Below are 21,107 nucleotides of genomic sequence, written 5' to 3'. Positions count from 1 at the left end.
TGATTGGATCATTTATTTTTCTGGAGTTGAGCTGTAGGAGTTGCTTGTATATTTTTGAGATTAGTTGTTTGTCAGTTGCTTCATTTGCTATTATTTTCTCCCATTCTGAAGGCTGCCTTTTCACCTTGCTAATAGTTTCCTTTGATGTGCAGAAGCTTTTAAGGTTAATTAGGTCCCATTTGTTTATTTTTGCTTTTATTTCTAATATTCTGGGAGGTGGGTCATAGAGGATCCTGCTGTGATGTATGTCGGAGAATGTTTTGCCTATGTTCTCCTCTAGGAGTTTTATAGTTTCTGGTCTTACGTTTAGATCTTTAATCCATTTTGAGTTTATTTTTGTGTATCGTGTTAGAAAGTGGTCTAGTTTCATTCTTTTACAAGTGGTTGACCAGATTTCCCAGCACCACTTGTTAAAGAGATTGTCTTTAATCCATTGTATATCCTTGCCTCCTTTGTCAAAGATAAGGTGTCCATATGTGCGTGGATTTATCTCTGGGCTTTCTATTTTGTTCCATTGATCTATATTTCTGTCTTTGTGCCAGTACCATAGCCATCAGTGGGGTAGTTTAGAATCCCAGGGATCAGGATGGAGGATCAGTAATCATTTGTTTTTTTTTTTTTTTTCTTTTAACAATAAAACGTCTTCAAACTTTTTGCCTCAACGTCTGGCCCAGGCCTGCCGTTTCATTTGGTCCCACTGGGGCTTTGCTTACGTGTTGCTCCATCCTTTCCTTTCCCATCTAGAGAAGAGTTCATTTTCTTAACTCAAACTAGTTAAATATTCTGGGTGAACCAAGTCACTGATTTGCCTATTACCTTTTAGAAAAGTTGTCATTTTGTTAAGATACTGTACTTATTATTAATCTGAATTTGCATTGACTATGTTTTAGTGTATTTGTACATGGTGAACTCAGTTTCTGAAATTAAGCTTTTTATTTGTAATTCTCTAAAAACAAACCACAACTGTATATTTGATTAGTTCAGAGATAGAATCATCTGCCTTAGGGAGGAAGTAGGTGATCTGTGCCAAGAGAGGGTAATCTCTAATTATCAGTAGTTTTTCAGAAAGATTTTCTAAGTGACTGGATTAAATAACCACAGGAGCAATTCCTCCTCTGAGATTTCATGGTTGTGTCAACCCAAGTGGAGGTCTTGGGTGCATATAAGGTTTCTGTGTTCCTAAGATAGCGGTGAGCATTGAGAGAGCAAGAGTCATGGAGAAGGAGCTCCTTGGAACACTCGGGTTGTGTTCCACTTTTGATCTTATGTGGCAAGCATTTATTTGTGATGTTTATCACAGTTTACCCCACATTGGTTCACTTAAGATATGTTTATTGAGTGGCTGCAAAAGAGTACACGTTATCTAAGTAATAGAGGGTGGAAAGAACATGACATCATAGTCCCCTTGAGGGACTGAAAATCTCGAAGGGAAGAAGAGCACAATGGGTTTTTATATAATATGGACATGACTATCCATTTGACTAATTTTCTTTGAAAAATTGGCTGACCTTAAAGGATCTTCTGACAAACACTGGAAACAGTGGACAGTCCAGGGGATATGTAGTTTGAAGTTGGACATCTGCTGCTTATTAGCGAAATGATTGTTGGGTAAATTGCAGTCTCTATTTGGAGCTTCCACTTCCCCATGTATAAAACATCGTATATATACTTAATGTTGTATGGAACTGGTACATTAAATATATACAGGTTGCAATGAATTTCTTGTTTTCAGTAGTTGGAAGAGTAACATTATTGCAGTACTCATGTTTTTAAAAAATGTATATAAAATAGCAACTTACAGAAACATAGCTGGCATTAATATAATCTGATCCTGGAATACTAGCATCAGCTATCAGCTTCACTCTGTTATTGTTATCTAGAAGGAAAGATAAGATATTAATATTAATTTACTTTTTAAATTACCATTACTTTTTTCTATAAAATACAAAGAAGTTTCTGATATTTGAAAATTACAGATGGCTGTAAAATTTTAAAGTAGAAGTTCTCTCTTATTCCATATTTCCACAACCTAAAGACAATGACTATTAATATGTTCTCATATTTATTCCCAGGATTTTCTATACATAGTCATATAAAATTAACCACAAATGGGGTGCTAGTCCCTGTATTCTGCAAAAAATTTTATTTAACTATATCTTTCCATGTTAGTGCAAATAATAATATCTTTTGGGTTGGCCATAAAGTTTGCTCAAATTTGCCCGTAACATGTTATGGAAAAGCCTGAACAAATACCTTTACCGATCTAATAGTTCATTACTTTAAAAGATCGTATAGTATTTCACTGTGAATATAACATACTTATTTAGCTCTTCAGGATGATTGAAAATCATATCATTTTGTTATTGTAAAATGCTGAATAAATAACTGAAATTTTGCATATCTGTTGGAGTCTATTTGTAGAATACATTACCAGCAGTAAAATCCCCAAATCATATTGTGCTTCTCAAATTTTGAAAGACTGATGAATTGTTCTCAAATTATATCAGTTCACTCTGAACAAAAGTGTTTGAACAGTTTGAACACCACCATGAGATACTACTTAAAGATTTTAATTTATGACCTTCTGAGAGATACAGATTGATTTAGTATTTGTTTTGATTGCCTTAACTATGAGTGAAAGTGAGCTGCTTTGCTTGTGTATTGGCCATTTTAAATATCTTTTCTGTAATTGCCTTTTCATATTATACTATTTTAATTTTTTAAAAGTATTTTTATACTAAAAATGTTACATGTATTGGAAATTTTTTTGTCATTTGTCTTTGACTCACTTAATTTATCTGTTAGCTATCTTGCCATACGTAAAATTTATATGTATTGTAGTCAAAGTTCTCATTTTTCACTGTGGCTTTCTGCGTGATACATACAAAAGGCTTTGTCACACCAATATTCTTCACAGATTCATTCATAGTGTCTTCCAGAGCTTTAATAGGTTTTATTGCTTGTTTTAAATATTTTGATTTTTGATCCATTGGGCTTCTTTTATTTGGGGACAGAATGAGGGAAAATCTATGTTTTATTGTTTGTTGCCATTTAGAACAATAAACAGTGCACCCTTACCCCTTATTCAAAATACCACTGTATCATACACTGGTTTTCTCTGTGTTTAGGTCTGTTTCTGGAGTTCTTTAATTTAGATGTCTATTCTTTTTTTCACACCAAACTTTGAATTACTGTTATTTAGACTGTTTTACAGTCTAGCAAAATTAGATAACCGTTTTCCCATTATTTTTCTTCAAAGAAAAGTATCAAAAATTATTTTTCCCTGAGAATCTTTGCCAAATTGGTATTATAGTTGAAATGTCCAGTGCTAACTTTCACGAGACAAAGAAATGATACAAAGTTATCTGTCACTAAATTCTTCTGAGGTTTTAAAACAAACCTTCCTGGGAAGGCAGTGAGCAGTGGAGCAAAAATGGGAAAGTGGGTTTGAGTGGGAATCCAGACGCTCTGCCTATCTGCCGTTTATGGCCCTGGGCGAATTGTTTCCCTCCTCTGTTTCTTTGTTACCTCAGCTATAACATATAGTTATAATATTTATTTTGTAGAATCCTCTGAGGAAGACATGAAAGTTTATAAAACGTATAGCTCTGTATGGAACACAGAACACACTCTCAAGTTCTTAGAATTAAGCACATGTTATATGTTAAATGACTTTGCTGTATTTTTAGGTTAAGTATAATGACCCAACCAATGTGTTTGAATCCAAAGAAGGGGGATCATTCAAGCAGATTACGCAAACCATTTCTGTCCCAAAGATTTTGAATTTTGTAAGATGTTCCAATCTTAATGACGCTGTGGCCAGTCATGCAACTAAGAAAGGGAAGCCATCAGTTTTCTATTCACTAAATATCTGAGTGAACTATCCGAGTCAACTGAACTGAGTCAACAGCAAGCTAAACTTTTATTCATGGTGTTGGAACGCTTCTCAAGGTCACAGTGTCCTGTCAAACAGAGATTTGGAAATCTCTTCTGCACACATTTGCTGCTAATTCTAGTATCTTAAAGCCCTGTAAGCTAATATGTTCTAAAATGCACTGTGATATTTGAAATCCTTCTTTCTACATTACTCAGGGGAAACAGTGGATCTCTCTTAGCTGGCTCAAGCTAAAATTCAGACTCTACTAAAATGAATTCATTCTCTATGGGAGAAAAAAAACATTTCTTCAACTTTATGGCTTCTCTGCAAACACAATGGGAGAATATATTAGTTTAAGTATTGCATTTTCTGTGTGTGTGTATGTGTCATGGTGGGAGGGAGCTGGGATCATATGGGTCTGTTTGCCCGTATGAGAGGATGTGAGTTTACAGCTTGTCTTCCGACCCAGATTAGGGAAGTGGGTTTGTCATCTCCAGACCATAGACCCTAAGGGCCTGTAACTAAATTTTAGTCACCCAGAAACTTAGAGGCTTTTAAAAATAAGCAATTTACTGATTACTAACAACCATAAGAACTAATACTGATTGAGAGCTTCCTGTGTTCTATATTGGGTAAAGTGATTTACATGATTATTTTATCTAATCCTTAAAGTTATGCGGTCAACGTTACTAAATAATATCCAGCAACTAAAGTAGTTGTTAGGTAAACAGAAACGCAACCCAGGAAGTTTGATTAGAGCCCACGTTTTTAGTCATTTTACTATACAGCAAGTAGTATGTACTAGTTGAATTAATAAATTCTTAATAAAATTATTGAAAAGTATAAAATTATGCCTAATAAAATTATTTCTTATAGAACTTCCAGTTCTTTAAGAGGACAGTTAAGAAAAAACTTTACCCCCAAAACCCATTAAAGGATATCGGATGTGGATGTAGAATATTATTTGAAAAATTACTAAGTTTTCTTTACTGAAATCAAGAAAAAACAGAAAATAATTGGATATTATCCCTTTGGCTCTAGCAAAGGTGGAAAAAAATGTATGCAATGCTTATGATATTCCCAAACATCCTTGATTTACAGTTATTTATTGTCTTAGCCATCACTAGTTATTTTTGTCTTAGCCTCAGATATTGGGATTGTCTTACTCCTCAGTTCTCCTTATTTTAAGGATGTTTGTTTAGTTATATTCTCCTTATGCTGTAAGTGCTAGCAAGCTAGCACTGTATGACTTTAATGGCCATTATGTGAACCCAGAAAATAATGCACTGAAATCTTAACAACAAAAGATCAAAATGTTACATATAAAAAATCTCACATACCAAATTTTTATATATTTAAAGTCAGATATGCTTCCATCTTTGGAAATAAGCTAGATATGTTTCATCTACCTATATATAATGATATACAGTGATATACATTACTTTAGCCGCATACACTATTGTAAATAAATATTAAATATTCCATAGTAACTGTCCTTCAATCAGACAGTTTGATTGTATATTTATTTTCACAGGATATCATTAAGCATGAAGCAGAGAATCTGAAGGAAATTTAGATATGGATGAATATAAAAACCTGAGACTTTCCATCTCTCTTAATCTTAGGATGTATCCCATCCAGGTTAACTCTCTAAAAGGGAAAACAAAACGACTTATTAAGAAAGGTCATGCCAGAGGAATTTAGGGATGTAATACTAACATTCCTTATTTCCTACAAAGATGCCTTATTTGTCAACTTACTCTTAAAGCCATTTACCTATGATTTGTTTTGTTCCGGGAAGGATTTTAGGTGATTAAAGCTATTTGTATTTTCATCCTTTTCTAATTCTTGGGAATTAACAGATTCCATTAGGTTACTGACTTCTAGATCATGTTTCCCTAAATTTGTTTACTTCATGCCTCAGTTATCCTCTAGTTCTAGAATAACACAATATGGTCCATTTTTTGGGGGGACTATCCATATCCTTATGATTTTACCTTCTGTGATTACATATTTCTCAAAGTCTGTATCTTTCTAGACAGAAGAGTTCAATTTTTATATGTTCAATTTTATATGTATGGAATTTTCCCCAATACAGTTTCGAAAAGGCATAGAACATAGAAAAATATATATACACTAACTCTAAAATTAGGAATATTTTAAAACTCTAGATTTTGAAACAATATTGACAGCATTTCAGAACTTAACATATCACTTTTTAATTTTATAATATAAAAATGTATTGAATCAGAATATACTTAGTAGGATAACATGTTGAAAAATATAGCAAACACAGCATTTAAAGAGGAATGCTATGTTTTTTCTTTCATATTACTACTAATTCTTACATCAATAATATGGTTTGCTTTTTCCACATCAGTATACACATTCGTTTTAATGACATTTAAGGACATAATAACAGCGTGGCATGTACTACGGTTTCTTACTGATTGAAAAATGTTGACTGTGGTAAAGCATAAGCTGCTTCCTTTGTAAAAACCAACCCTGGTAATCACACATTTACTCTGATCTTCAACAAATATTTTGCAATGCACTTTTTTATATTCCTTTACAAAGCACTGCCATGCTCTTAAGGAAAGTAATGCGCACAGTTACACATGAACTTTCTCTCTTCATTTGAGAACTAGGTCTATAGGAAGATATGAGAGAGGTTTGTTCCTGGGGTTAAATTACAAAGCTCAGAAAGTACTGGGGCTACAGTTTCTTACACCTGCATGAATAAACCTTGTGTGAACAAGCTGAAACCCACGTTCATTAACTTTAGTCAATATTAACAAAGCCAAAGAAATACAATTTATAAGTTGCTGCTAATAAAATGCATTATTATAATTCAATTAATATGTAACACATATTTAAGAAGAATGCTAAAGTGCATTTTGTGCTCATTTGAAAAGCTTTCAGTATCTAAAAGCAGAAACAGTATGTACACATACATGGTTTTATGTTTGGAAAGCGGTTTTTTGCTCTGTTCCAAGGCAGATCAGCGTCAGTTGAAGAGAGATCCTGAAGAAATTTTGGTAATTCCTGTGGATTGAAGTCATTGCAAAGTTTAGATTTATTTCAGAAGTCAACACGAAGTTCCACTTAGTAAAAGACTATTCTAAGTCATTTTATTTTTAAAATGAAAACACTTCTCATAACTGCAGAAGTGAGGTCAAGTGAACAGTAAAGAACTTAGATGAACTTACACTGAAAATACCCTGCATAGAGCTGGTCCTCTGGGCTCCTGCTTTCTCTGGCATGATTTCTCTCCTCTGTCAAGTCTGAGGTGCGGCAACCATGTTAGCGACTCCCTTCATACTTTACTGATGGTTTCATCAAATATTCCCTGTGTATTATTTAATATTTCAACATCTACTTAGTAGGGGAAGGGAGTTGGTGATTTATTTTTTGTTTTTTCTCCTTGGGCAGTGTGATTTCATGCCTATTAATTGGTACAACATTGGTCAGTTTGAGAAGATGCCAAAGGTCAATTCCTGTTCTCAGTGGGCATTGTTAAATCGATAACAGAATGCAAAGGTGTGATTAAGAAATGTCAGACACTGAGGGAGTGTCAAGGAGCTCTGTTATTGATATTTTGGTGGAAAATGATGATATCCGTTGATCATTTAAAAAGCTGTGCAAGAAAATAGGTTATTTTATCGAGCTGATGATTTACATTTATGAAATTTATAGTTTTCCATATTAGAAATGTCTCAGTTTACCAGATTCCCTTAAAAGTGCTAAAACTGGGGGGTTTGCAATTTTTCAGCATTGTTAAAAATTATTGTTTTAATTGGATAATTTTCCCTTCTCCCTTATTTTTCCTCCGAGAATTCTGGACAGTCTTTTGCATGTATGTGTGTTAGAGAAGAGGGACAAGGTTAAGCATCTGAATTCTGATGTTCTGGCACCAAAGGCTTCAAAAAATTTTTAACCAATTGAGGAATCCTAGAACAGCTTCCTTGTGTTAGGTTTTGAGATTATATATCAGCATGTTTATATGAGGCAAATAGAGGGGAAAAGAAAGGTGAATTGGAATCACCTTCTATTCTGTGTTTACAGAAGTTTCCATTTATAGATTGAAATGACTCTGGCCTTGATAATCAATATTCAGTTACCAGGTCGATTGTTTGGTTAGTAATATTACACTCAGTGGCCTTCTTACCAGGGCACATGGGGCTTCAACCAACCCTCCTTAATACTTAGCTCTTTCTCCTTCTGTTTCTGCTTGTTAGTGGATCACAGCTGAGTGAGACTGTTTTGCATCCTTACGCTTTTGCATTCCCTCTTTCTCTCTAGAATACCTTTTCCGCTTTCTCTACTCATTGGACTACTGCTCTGTCTTAAAGTTCATCTGGCCGGTCACTTTTTTGTAAAGTCTTTTCTGATTGCTCTGCAGACAGAGTTGAGGCTCACTTCTTTCTGCGTATCTCTATCAGGACTCTGTATTTGTGATTTCTTAGACACGTCTGCAGTTCTTATCATAAATATGAACTTCTTTATGGTAGAAATCATCATTGTAATAGCAAATGCTTATTGTGCCAGCCACTGTTCTTAGTATTACACATCGTTCAATCAGTTTAGTATTCACAACTCAGTAAGATAGGTACAGATGGAGGACACTGAAGAACAGAGAGTTTAGGTCACCTAGCTATCAAATGCTGAACTGACATATATCAGTGCAAATAGGAGCTTATTGATATTTAAGGTGTAAGCGAATATGACCTGAGTTACAAGGTTTATCAAATATATGCATCAAAGATGCATTTGTTAAAAAGTTTTGCTTTAAAAGTTGACACAGCAGTAGGATTGAAAGCAATTAAAAGGCATGTCCTTACATATTTATATATATTTACTTAGTATATACACACAACATATATAAAACCCAAGTACTTAAAACCATGATCTCCAAAACAGTTAAACCTTCTCAGTATATGTGAAAATGTTATTGCTAATAAAACTTTTCAGATACTCAGTCATGTATGATGGAACTATATTTGCTACATTCTAATGAAACTACCCTTTGGTTCCTGAAAACTTGAAAGCTCTTGCTGTATAAATGCTATGAAGAGTTTTATGGTACCACTGATTTTGTTAAGTCCAGATCAATATTTAAGAAGCATAACCAAAAAGCTGTAGGAAATACCATTAATCTTCTCACATTTTTGTTATTACTCCCTGAGAGACTGAAATATTACAGTCCTGAATTATCCAAGCCAATTGTTTGAGTTTTGTTCACACACTAAAACGTTCATGAAAAAACAGTAATATTTGGTAACATTTAGAAATCTGTTTTTATTTTTCTCATACAAAATAAGTCAGGAAAGGGGCTCACAGATTTTAAGATAACTTGTAGATCTAAGACACGCCTTATGTTTTTAATGTAATTTCAATTTTGTAGATATATAAAATGCTAAAAGCAATAAAATTAATGTTCTAACTTTCAAATAGTCTTAAAGTGACAAGTTCTTAACTTCATATATTCTCTTTAATGTGATAGAGCACTTATTCCATGATTTAAAAATAAGCCTGTAAAGCACAGGTGTTATTTATCTATTTTTGTACAGTTCTAAAAAACATTGTTTTTTATAATTTCTGGAAACATCAAATTCTGTTCTCAGGCTCTTCTATACCACTAACATAAACTAAGCAGGCAAATATGAAATGAACTTATTTAGTTTCTAAATATAAAAGTTATTGAAATATATGGTACCACCCAAACCTTGCACACACACAAAAACCAATGCGTCCAGCATTCTAGGGTTGCCTCTACATCTGGGTGATGAGCAGAGAGCAAACGGGGCCGGGTTGCCCTTGCTGGGGGAAGTCTGAGGAGCAGCACCTTTTTCTGACACAGTAGGTGAATAATTCTGTTCAGGTTGCACCAGAGGCTGCTCAGTGTAGTGTTACTATCCAAACAATCAACCTGGTAATTGGGTATTGATTATCACGGCCAGAGTCCTGCATGGCCTTGCAAGCTTAAACGGGACATGAAATGTGACACATGAAACGACTGGAGGTCTGGCAATGTTGTGACAACTGCTGGAAACATACCGAAAATTCCTCTTGAAACTTTAGGTTGTTGTTTGTGCAAAGCTCTTCAACATGTTGCAGGAAGGATTTCTTGCTTATCGGCCTCCAAGCAAAGAAAGGTATAAAATGGAGTTAGGTTAGGTTCAGTTCTTTCCCTTTAATCTGCCTTTATAGTTGACCAGTTAAGAGGACACAGGACATTTCAAAACCACACAGCCCTTTAAAGTCACCCTGTCATATTTACAAAATTAGCTTTCCCTCTTTGAGTTCACTTTCCCTGTATTTCATGGTACAGAAATCCTTCAAATTTTAAGTGACTTTAAATGAATGATTGCACATTTTAATGAAGAAAGTTTTTCAAGTAAATGTAAGGGCATAAAGTTATCATTGAATCCTAATGCATATAATACCTCTTTGTCATACAGAGAACATTTTATACATTACAAGGTTTTAGAAGATATAAAATATTGCAGTGACCTCATTCTCATAATGACATGGTTTCTAAACCCTAAGGAGTTTAGATATCCCTGTATTACTTCCCAAGCTAAAATACAGACATGCAGGCTTCACCCCAGAGAGAGAGAAAGCATTTCTCCAGTTACCATGCAATTAGTCATGCTTTTATGATTTATATCCAGCTTGGAGGTTTTTCTACCAAACATACAAAAAAGGAACCACACATTAAGATTCATTGAATCAGGGAATCTAGAGTTGGTATTCAAAAAGAAGAAAAGATACTTAACAAACTTACTTGATGGATTTTCTATAACTAAGTAACCTGCAACAGAGATTGTGTTAAACGCATTATGAGTTGAGGATACAGCTCTTGAGTTCTGGATTAAAATTAGAAAAACATGGTAAACCAGCAGTTATAACATGCTATACCTTTAACTGATATGTGATCATTATTTTAAATTCTACATCATTTTTGAAATTATATTATTTGGACCCAAATATGGCCAAATAATAATTTGGCTTTTCTCTCAAGCTAAGAAGGTAATGTTTTATATTGCTGGGCATTTGGGGCATTACATTGGTACAGGTCACTTTTTAATATATTGCATAGTATTTATTGCCCTAAAAATGTAAATGTGAGTGAAACTTTTTTATTTGTCCATGAAGAATGCTGAATAAAGGAAGGTGATTGAAAAATGACATCAAATTGACTAAATCTTGTTTCCTGAGTCTTTGTGAATATATAACCATAAAAAATGACAGTCATTTCAGTTACTTTATACATTTTTGTGACAGTTCATTAGTCCAGTTATTTATACTCTAAAAATTGAAATAATTTTAAACAGCTAAATAGACTGTGCAATGCCCAAATTCAGAGATGGGTGTATCTTTAATAACACATTTGTCATGCGCAACAAATTAGCACTGCAAAAAAACACAAAAGGCACAAAGTATGAAATAAAATGAACATACACCTTTATCAAAGTTTATAATTTTAAATATCAGGGATAATCTTACCAGATTTCTTAAGTGACAAATGTAAGAGGATGTGGATTTTGAAGTAAAGGACAAATGAAAAAATAGATGGAAGACTGTGGCTTAATAAATACTATGAAAATGGTCACAAAGGGGTTTGTTCAGTGAAGAAAACATGAGTCAGAGTATATTTTATTACAGTGCAGGAATTGGTGAAAAATACAGGGGTGCTGTAGTAATTGTTATCAAGAAGAAAGAAGGAATTCTTCATTAATGCTGTAGGTGTCCCCGGGCAGAAGGAAGTCTCTCTCAGCTCCACAGGGTATAACCTAGTAGAGCAACTCATCATCAGCATGGCATCACAGTGATATATAGCATTACTAGAGCAAAGACTTCCCTGGTGGCTCAGATGCTAAAGCGTCTGCCTACAATGCAGGAGACCCCTGTTCAATCCCTGGGTTGGGAAGATCTCCTGGAGAAGGCAATGGCAACCCACTCCAGTACTCTTGCCTGGACAATCCTATGGATGGAGGAGCCTAGTAGGCTACAGTCCATGGGGTCGCAAAGAGTCGGACAAGACTGAGCGACTTCACTTTCACTTTCAGAGCAGTGTCTTGGTGGATGAGCTAGTGGGTTTCTCACAACACCTTAGAGTGATTCTAAGGAGGCAACAGAGAAATCCTGACTAGATAGATGGGCTTCCCTGTTGGCTCAGATGGTAAAGAATCTGTCTACAATGCGGGAGACCTAGGTTCAATCCCTGGGTGGGGAAGATCCCCTGGAGAAGGATGGATATGGAGATGACTGAATGAGATATTGAATCAGAAAATTCCTTAATTTGAGGATAGGAAGACGAAGTATATGAACTGGAGGTCCTGACTTCCGACACATGCAGTGGGAACTTGGGCAGCATATCAGTCCCCATAGAAAATAATTACCCCTCAGCAAAGACCAGCAAGAAAAGGCAACCATGAGCTAGATCCACACCAATTCAATGGCCATGAATTTGGGCAAACTCCGGGAGATGGTGAGGAACAGGGAAGCCTGGTGTAGTGCGGTCCATGGATCGCAGAGTAGGACATGATTTGGTGACTGAAGAACAAAAAAGACCCACACTACCCAAGCTCTTTAAGGTGCTTGGTACCCTAATGTTCTGATGCCACAATACTCTTCAGAAACAGGAAAGGAATGGGGGTCAGGCTGGGCAAATCTTCAGAACTGAGTTTAAGATAGAAATGAACGAGATACTTGAATTAACAAGATCGATGTCTCTGTTACCATGCAGAACTGGAAATTCTTGTGTAGAGATCACTTTTCTAATATCAGGGAACATTATTCAGTTTATGAATGGTGGAGTTCAAACATCACATCTGCTTTAGTGACAAGCTTGTGATTCATCTTTTTAAGGACTGTCAGATAACCATGCTGTGGTGGGGAGATTTTCTTTTTCCAGAGGGATCCAGGGTTATTTGAGGTAGTACTGGCAAAAATATTTTTTCTGGGCTATCTAGAACCTGAAATAGAGCTAGTTTGTAGAGCAAGAAATAGCTGAAGCACCAGATAATTATTACTCAAATCCTTGTTCTATTTTCACTAATGATCTGTTCTTATTTAAAAATTATTAATATTTGATCTTTATAGTCTGTCTTTTCAGTGAAGAACTCTACAGAAGGTTGATTTTATTATTTTACATTTGAAAGATCTCTTTAGAGATTACAGATTTTTTTGTTTTTGTTTTCTTTTTTGGAGTATAGTTGATTTACAATGTAATGTCAGTTTTAGGTGTATAGAGATAGTGATTTTAAACTATACCTGGCTACTAGATTTGGGTGAATATTTGTGAATTCTTACAAAATACAGTGTCCCTTTTGGCTTCAAATACCTGTTCCAACAATTACCAGCTATATTATTTTGAGTAAGTTACCTCAACCTTTCTTAGTTCCTAGTTTAGACAATAAGGCAAATATATGTAAATCAAGCTCATATATGTAAAATGCTAGGAAATTTCTACCCCTGACTTTGGAAGCAATATGTAAATGTTGTTTGCTATCATTGCTATTATAATTACTAGTTCTAGTTTTATTGTGAAACTCAAGTTCCTTCTACAGATCTATTCTACAATTGATACTGATAAAAAGGATGAATTTTTTTTTGTTTCTAAACTGATAAAAAGAATGAGTTTTTTTTGTTTCTAAAAGAATATCCTAAATTTTACTCAAAACTGGGAAGACTAGATTGTGCTAATTTAAGCAGGGAGATTTCCTATTCTTCCTAATCAGAGTCCCAGAATAAAGAGTGATCAAAAGGTCGGTTTCCTAGTTCTCAACTCAAATTATAAATTAATCCCTAATAGTATAAAGGCTGTAATAATTCTCTTTTCATATTATCATGTGAAAGCACTTCTAACTGTGCCTGCATTTTTTACATTATTCTTTATAGCTACCCCTCACATTACCCTGTTTACACCACAGATATTTTCTATTAGTTTCTCCATTCCAGGTGTCTTACCACAACCAGATGCTGCTGATTGCTTAATAGCTAATTCAGATGTTAACTCCTCTAAGGACCTTACCCTATTCTATTACAGAGAACATAATTTCTTCCTTCTATGAAACTAAACTTCTATGGACAAATCACCTTCCATCTTCTATCATGGCTATATAAGTACATGTATTAAGGACCCATGCATTGAGGTTCATGTATTACTTGAAGGCAGGGGCAGGGTTAACATCTGGCTTACTGCAAGCCGCTCATAAACTTATTTGTAGTAGACAGTGAATAAGTCATTGTTAAATATACAACTGTGGATGAATTTAGACTAAAGATACATAGTAAACTAAATACAAGTGCTCTGATTATTATGAGAGAATATCTGAATTAAATGAATTTTCCACAAAGATATTAATTGAGAATTCTCATGAGATGCTACTCAAGGGCTTAAATATGATCAACAGATGCATCAGTAAACAGTATACAGGTCTAAACAAAGCCGTATCAAATCCTCTCACAACAGAGGTTAACAGGTGCTAGATACTCAGGAAGTTACATGAACAATAAAATTGCTCTTGTCTGCACAAGTAATTTAGATAATAGATTTAATAAAACAAGATCTGTTTTGGCTTTGTTTACTTTTCAGTATCTCTCCCTTAAACCCAGTCATTTTACATATGCTGTTCTTCACATCTGTTTTTACATAATGTGAGAAACAAGGCGTCACATAGACCGTTTTTACGAAATTTTCCAGTCTGTGCTTATCTCACAATTATGTGTGAACTGAAATAAATACCTACCTAGACAGCTTAAAATTGAGAAGATATTTTGGCATAAATTACCTGTTTCAAATAACAATTAGTTTTTTTTTCCCTTATTTTTGTTTGTAGTCTCCTTGTCATTGCCTTGATTCTTAGCCTCATATTGAACAAGTGTATTTTTCTCAAGTACTGACTGCATTCTAAATTTTATTTTTCTTTGAAGTTTTAAAGTTTTACTTGTAAACAGGGAAAAATAGTAATTTGGACAATTATGCAGGGAAGTGGAAAAGGAGATGGCATATACTATGAAGAAAATGCACTGATGAAGAAATTAAATTCCTTTATGGAAAATTATTTGGTTAGATAAGCATAAAAAAACTCACAGAAATTAATGTGTATGAAAATCAACAATGTCATTTCAGGAGTGCTATTTCAAATAAAGTGATCTATAGACATACTCAAAGAGACTCAAAAATACTTTTTATTAACATTTAAAAAAACTTAAAAACTGGGTACATGGAGAGTGTTTTAGACACTTTGGTGAATAAGAGTACTTATTCACTCACAATAGTGAAGGATACTGTCAAATCATATTCATTAGTGTGTAAATCAATTTGGGGATTGTCCAGATTTCAGTAAGATAACTGACCAATGTCTAATATAAAGGGCTAAACACGTTTTATTACATGAATCTTAGCTTAAATCCTATGCCTTTTTGTTGAAAAGGGTATTATTTCATGTCTGGGCTCATTTTTTTTTCAAAGTCTATCAAAAACTTAAATTCCACTCAGATTACTCTTGATAGATCCAGAGAGGAACCATTTATTTATGTTGGCAGTGGTGATTGAAGACCATATTGTCACAGAGACTCAGCTTTCCCTCAAGGTCAATTAGTTGAAATCTATAGGGAATTAAAATATAGTCCAAATAGAGAGCTACAGATGATAGCCTATAGATGGGCAGCTTAACTCAGCATTAGCAGTGGCAAGAAGCTGTGTTTTCTACTTAACCAGTTTTAAGTTAGGTTCAAAATTTTACTGCCTTTACTGTAAAAATATGTACTTTTCACACTAATATGTACTTCATTTTCAGCGAAAATTTTTGAATAATCTGGTAAAACATGTTAATTGATTTTTCTAAGTTTCATAAAATATTGAGTGTGAGCTTTTTGGTTTATGTATTTCAATTCATTAATTTTTCCAATGTCCACATTTATTTCTACAATGACTGTGTTACTTATCCAAAGCATTTACTGTAATGCTTTCAAAAGGATCTTAATTTTTATTTTTTCCTATTGTTTTTATTCATTATAGGCTTTAGTATTCTTTCAGACTCTTATCAAATCACCAATGACTTTTCTCTGGTCTTTAGTACAAATTAAAAATATTATCCCAACCAATGGCTAGGACTGTACAGCTGACTCTAGAACTTCACTTTATAAGGTAAACATGCCACGTTAATAAGTGAGTAATGTAATTTTTTATCACAGTATTCAGACCCTGGCACTTGTAGAGGCCCAACTGATATTTCTTTCATGCAAACAAGGTGAAATGGATTCTAGATACATACAGGAAAGCAACGTTCTTGCTGTCGTCAAAGAGGTGATGTCAGATTTCCAGGGTGGCAAGAGTTGAATTTTCCTTATTACTAAGCACATGTGAAAGCAAACTCTTGACAGATTCTTATTTTGTAAACCATGTATTCTAAATTAAAATTGTAGTCCTAAACCTGGTTACCTCAGGGGCAAGAGGGCAGACGCAGCAAAGAGGATGAAGAAACTGCCGACAGCTTTGTGGGGAGGTAGGCAGAGGTTCTCGGGGAGAGGACTTAATGAAGAGCAGACAGATGACATAACAGCATCTAAAAGGACAGGCAGGCAGGTAAGCACAGAAATTACTCTCTCAGGGGTTAGCAGGTAACCTCAAAAAACCAGATTTGAAAGGCGACTATATTTTAACTGTGTTGATTTACGTAGAGGTGTTTAAAGATTCTGATTAACCCAAACTATATAGTTCTATCAGAGTAGGAGCTCTGACCAGAGGACTGTTGACTGATTCTAGGAGAAGAAAATGTGGTTATAGAGGTGAGAGAGTGAGGGTTCGATAAAAATGGAAGCATTTTTCTCTGAGCTACTAATGGCATATCTGGTAAAGAATCTGTCTGCAATGCAGGGTACCCAGATTCAGTCCCTGAGTCAGGAAGATCCCCTGGAGAAGGGAATGGCTACCCACTCCAGTATTCTTGCTTGGAAAGTCCCATGAACAGAGGAGCCTGTAGGGCTATACGTCCCTGGAGTCACAAGAGTTGGACGCAACTTAGTGACTAAGCCATCACCACTAATGGCATAAAGCCAAAAAGGAAAAGGAAAAGGATTTTGTTTAATGATGACGCAGAAAGGCATTTGGCAGAGTTTCTCAACCAGACCATTTGTGAGTCTGGAACATTGAGAGGTCAGCTTTGAGTGCTGGTTGGAAATGGTATTTTCTGTGTGATGTGATCACTGAAATCTTTAGCTCAGGAGTGTTTTTGGCAGATGTATTAATCTGATCAAGTAGGTCCTTTGAGGAAAATGTATCTTCATGAAACTATTTTAATTCTGTCAATGGGAACGTGGCAATTAGTTAATAAATAAAACAGGGGTTAGCTATGATTCCAAAATGTGAAATGTGGTTAGAGTAGCCATGGGTCTGCCTTCCTCTGTTTGAATTATTACTCTGAGTACTGTTCACAGTCAAGAGAATGTCAGGAGTCTTGGCTCCATCCAGCCTTGTGGGCTCATGGAAATTGAGTCCTTTGTCAGAGATAGATCTGGGATTCTGAAATCAAATGCATTTTCCTTCTCTACCTCCATTCATATCCTTTACTGAAGAAATTGAGTATCTCTGCCACACTCAATTGCTGGGTCCCTGCTAATGCAGTCATTTTGCTATGCTCCCCTCAGAATGTATACAGCAATTTTTATCCTAGGATAAAAGTGGCACTTCTGGGCATTAGGGGGATGTCTGAAAGCATGCACAGTTGGCTGTCCATTGGGTAGGGTAGAAGTCAAAATTTTATGAAACAGGGAATGTGATCGTCTTGGCTCGCACAGATTACTGCCTGTAGTAGTTGAAATGAGCTTGTGTGGAATGTGAGCCCAGACACCACCCATCAGACAGAGAACTCTTGTGTCATCGTAATAATAGGCCAGGAAACTTGTGAAGAAATCTAGGTAAAAACTTATTTTACAATCAAAGTTAACACAACATGATAACACAGCAAATTTCTCGGGCCATGCACATTGTGAGTCAACGCGCATTTTGATAAGGTTAATTTACACTAGCATGCAGTATCATAGAGGACACGTAGGAAGTAGAAAGTTTAGAGTACCTTTAACTGTTTTTTGTCTTTGGAAAAAAAATAGCATATTAAACAACAAAACACTTCTTATCATGTATTTTAAAATATAGAGCACACCATCTGAAAAGATTAATCACAGCAGAGCTCTGCATTACCACAGTAACTTACTGGATGACAAAAATCTCCTTTCGTCTAAAGAAAAATGAAGAGTATCTGGAAGTAAAGATTAATTTTTTAGTATAAAAGCACATACTGCATTGTCTTTTACTTGCTGCTGGAAGAACATGAGCATGAAATATCTTGAATTTCATTCTACTGCTGGACATTTCTTGTCCCAAATTCACATTTTGTTCAGACATTCCTTATCTGGATTCGTATATTTTTGCCCTTGCTTGCAAAATAGTTTAAGACAGAAGTAAAATTAATGACCAGAATCTGTCAGAGAACTGCTGGAAATTAAAATGCTAACAATTTTACAAAGTATTTCATATATTGGTCAAATTTTGTGTATTATTAGTGAAGTCACAGGAATTGCACAACTAAATACTTTTCGGTTTCTGTAAGATTGAACCTGTACTAAAATGCTATCATTCTTTTCCCCGTATCGCTGGAGAATCACAAAATAAGCAGTTCTTAGAATAGAAAAGAAAATACTACTTGAAAGAAGAAAATACTCTGCATAGAAAATCCTACTTGAAGAAGGATATCACGGGTCTCGTCAGGTGTGTGTGTGTTGATCCCATGTAGCATGCTTCAGAGGCAAATACATGCACACAATTAGAGGTGTATGCTGATGCTTCAGAATCAAACTGACCTGCTCCTGTCATCTTGGCTGTCCTGTTAACTAGATGCATGCCCTTGGACAGTTACTTAAATTCTCCAGGCATCTTTTATTTTTCATTTGTAAAATGGAGATAAGGAGTACCAACCACAAAAGATTAAATGACTTGGCTGAGATCATTACATACAAAATTTACCACACAGTTCAGTTCAGTTCAGTAGTTGCTCTCAAACAGTAGCAAGTATTATGTTAGCAAATCCTATATGTGAAAGTAGACTGGGGTCATTTTTAATTTTACAAATATTATAAATAACAATAATAATACTGAATGTATTCTGATTTACAGTTTACAAAACACATTCATAGGATTCTTTTACACGGTAAACTTCTGAAGGCATAATATATATTTAATAAAAATTCAGCATGCAAACTTCTCAAGTTATTCATGAAAGATACTCTTAAAATAGCCATTCAGTTGTTTGCTTCATTTTGTTAGAATTTTAATTCATGATTACTAGATTGGGCCTTGGTCTTCAAGAGGATGCACCATTACATTCACTCAACTAAAATAGGCAAGATAATTAGTATGGAATGATGCCCAGAATTTGAGGGGAAAAGTTGAGGACTGGAAGAAAAGGAGTATTTGTCAAATAAGAATATTAATGACACTGATTAATATTTTCTATTTTTTCTGACTTAGTCACCAAAAGAAACACAGCTTCTAAATTCAGTTTAGAAAGGACAGTGAAAATTAAAAATTATTAGCCAGTAGTATCTTTTTCAAAATTCTGTTGGCTTATTTAATTTTGTGTTATAACTCTTTTGGAAAGCCAATCTGTGTTACAGTTAAATTAGTTCAAAGCAAACCACAGGGCCAGGTAGGCTGAGCAGTGTTTTTTTCTCTTTAAAATTATATCTTTATTCCTTTAAACTTTCCCAAGAATTTAATCCTAGATTTAACATAGATTTTTTTTCCAGGAATGTAGATAATCTATACAATTAAAATATTGCATTTTTTTCAACTTCATTGGAACTTTAAAAAAAAAAACTGAAACGTAGTTAAATTACAATGTTGTATTAGTTTCAAGTGTACAGCACAGTGATTCCATTATATACATATATTATACTTTTTTCAGATTCTTTTTCCTTAGAGATTATTACAAATACTTAGTTCCCTGTGCTATATAGTAGGTTCTTGTTGGTTATCTATTTTACACATGCCGCTGCTGCTAAGTCGCTTCAGTCGTGTCTGACTCTGTGCCACCCCATAGACGGCAGCCCACCAGGCTCCCCCGTCCCTGGGATTCTCCAGGCAAGAACACTGGAGTGGGTTGCCATTTCCTTCTCCAATGCATGAAAGGGAAAAGTGAAAGTGAAGTCGCTCAGTCGTGTCCGACCCTCAGCGATCCCACGGACTGCAGCCCACCAGGCTCCCCCGTCCATGGGATTCTCCAGGCAGGAGCACTGGAGTGGGTGCCATCGCCTTACATATAGTAATCTGTATGTGTTCATCTCAAACTCCTAATTTATCCCTCACCTTTCCCTTTTCCCTTTGGTAACCAGGAGTTTGTTTTCTATGTCAGTGAGTCTATTTCTGTTTTGTAAATAAGTTCATTTTGCATCTTTTTTTTAAGATTCCATATATAAGTGATATCCTATGACATCTGTCTGGCTTACTTCACTTAGTCTGATAATATCTAGGTCCATCCATGTTGCTGCGAATGGCGTCGCTTCAGTCTTTTAAATGGTCCATTGTATGTATGTATCACATCTTTATCTGCTGATGGGCATTTAGAGTGCTTCTGTGTCTTGGCTATTGTAAATGGTGCTTCAGTCAACATTGGGGTGCATGTTATCTTTTTTAATTAGAGATTTCTCAGGATATATGCCCAGGTGTGGGATTGTAGGATCATATGGGTACTCTTTTTAGTTTTTATGGAACCCTCCATACTGTTCTCCATAAGGTGGCTGTACCAATTTACATTCCCACCAACAGTGTTCCCTTTTCTCCACCATCTCTGGCATTTATTGTTAGTAGGTTTTTTGATGATGGCCATTCTGACTGGTGTGAAGTGATACTTCATTGTTGTTTCTATTTGCATTTCTCTAACAGTGATGTTGAGCATCTTTTCATGTGCTTTTTAGCCATCTGTATGTCGTCTTTGAAGAAATGTCTATATAGATCTTCTGCCCATTTTTGGATTGGGTTTTTTTGTTTATTTTGTTGATATTGAGCTGCATGAGTTGTTTGTATAGTCTGAAGATTAATACCTTGTCAGTCACTTGATTTGCAAATATTTTCTTCTATTCTGTGCACTTTTTGTTTTGTTTATGGTTTCCTTTGCTGTGCAAAAGATTTTGAGTTTAATTAGGTCCCATTTGTTTATTTTTA

The 21,107-nt window shown here is 35.0% G+C and overlaps 1 protein-coding gene across 3 annotated transcripts in view; it reads right to left on the bottom strand.

The window, feature by feature from the left end:
* PTPRQ (protein tyrosine phosphatase receptor type Q) overlaps window positions 1-21,107 on the bottom strand; it is a 231,550-nt gene that overhangs the window by 22,935 nt on the left and 187,508 nt on the right. Inside the window, exons 36-39 of one of the 3 annotated variants that reach the window (NM_001192555.2) lie at window positions 10,665-10,691; window positions 9,935-10,016; window positions 6,832-6,922; window positions 1,800-1,876 (exon numbers count right to left, since the gene is read on the bottom strand). In NM_001192555.2, coding sequence (NP_001179484.2) covers window positions 1,800-1,876; window positions 6,832-6,922; window positions 9,935-10,016; window positions 10,665-10,691 — 277 coding nt within the window. Of the gene's footprint in view, window positions 1-1,799; window positions 1,877-6,831; window positions 6,923-9,934; window positions 10,692-21,107 lie in introns of those variants that run through there. The other 2 variants (XM_059886458.1, XM_059886459.1) reach the window with 2 other exon arrangements.

The sequence above is a fragment of the Bos taurus genome, chromosome 5, assembly GCF_002263795.3.
Source record: "Bos taurus isolate L1 Dominette 01449 registration number 42190680 breed Hereford chromosome 5, ARS-UCD2.0, whole genome shotgun sequence".
NCBI lineage: Eukaryota > Metazoa > Chordata > Mammalia > Artiodactyla > Bovidae > Bos > Bos taurus.
Note: the sequence above shows the minus strand (reverse complement) of the source record. Positions and strands in the feature narration are given on the sequence as shown.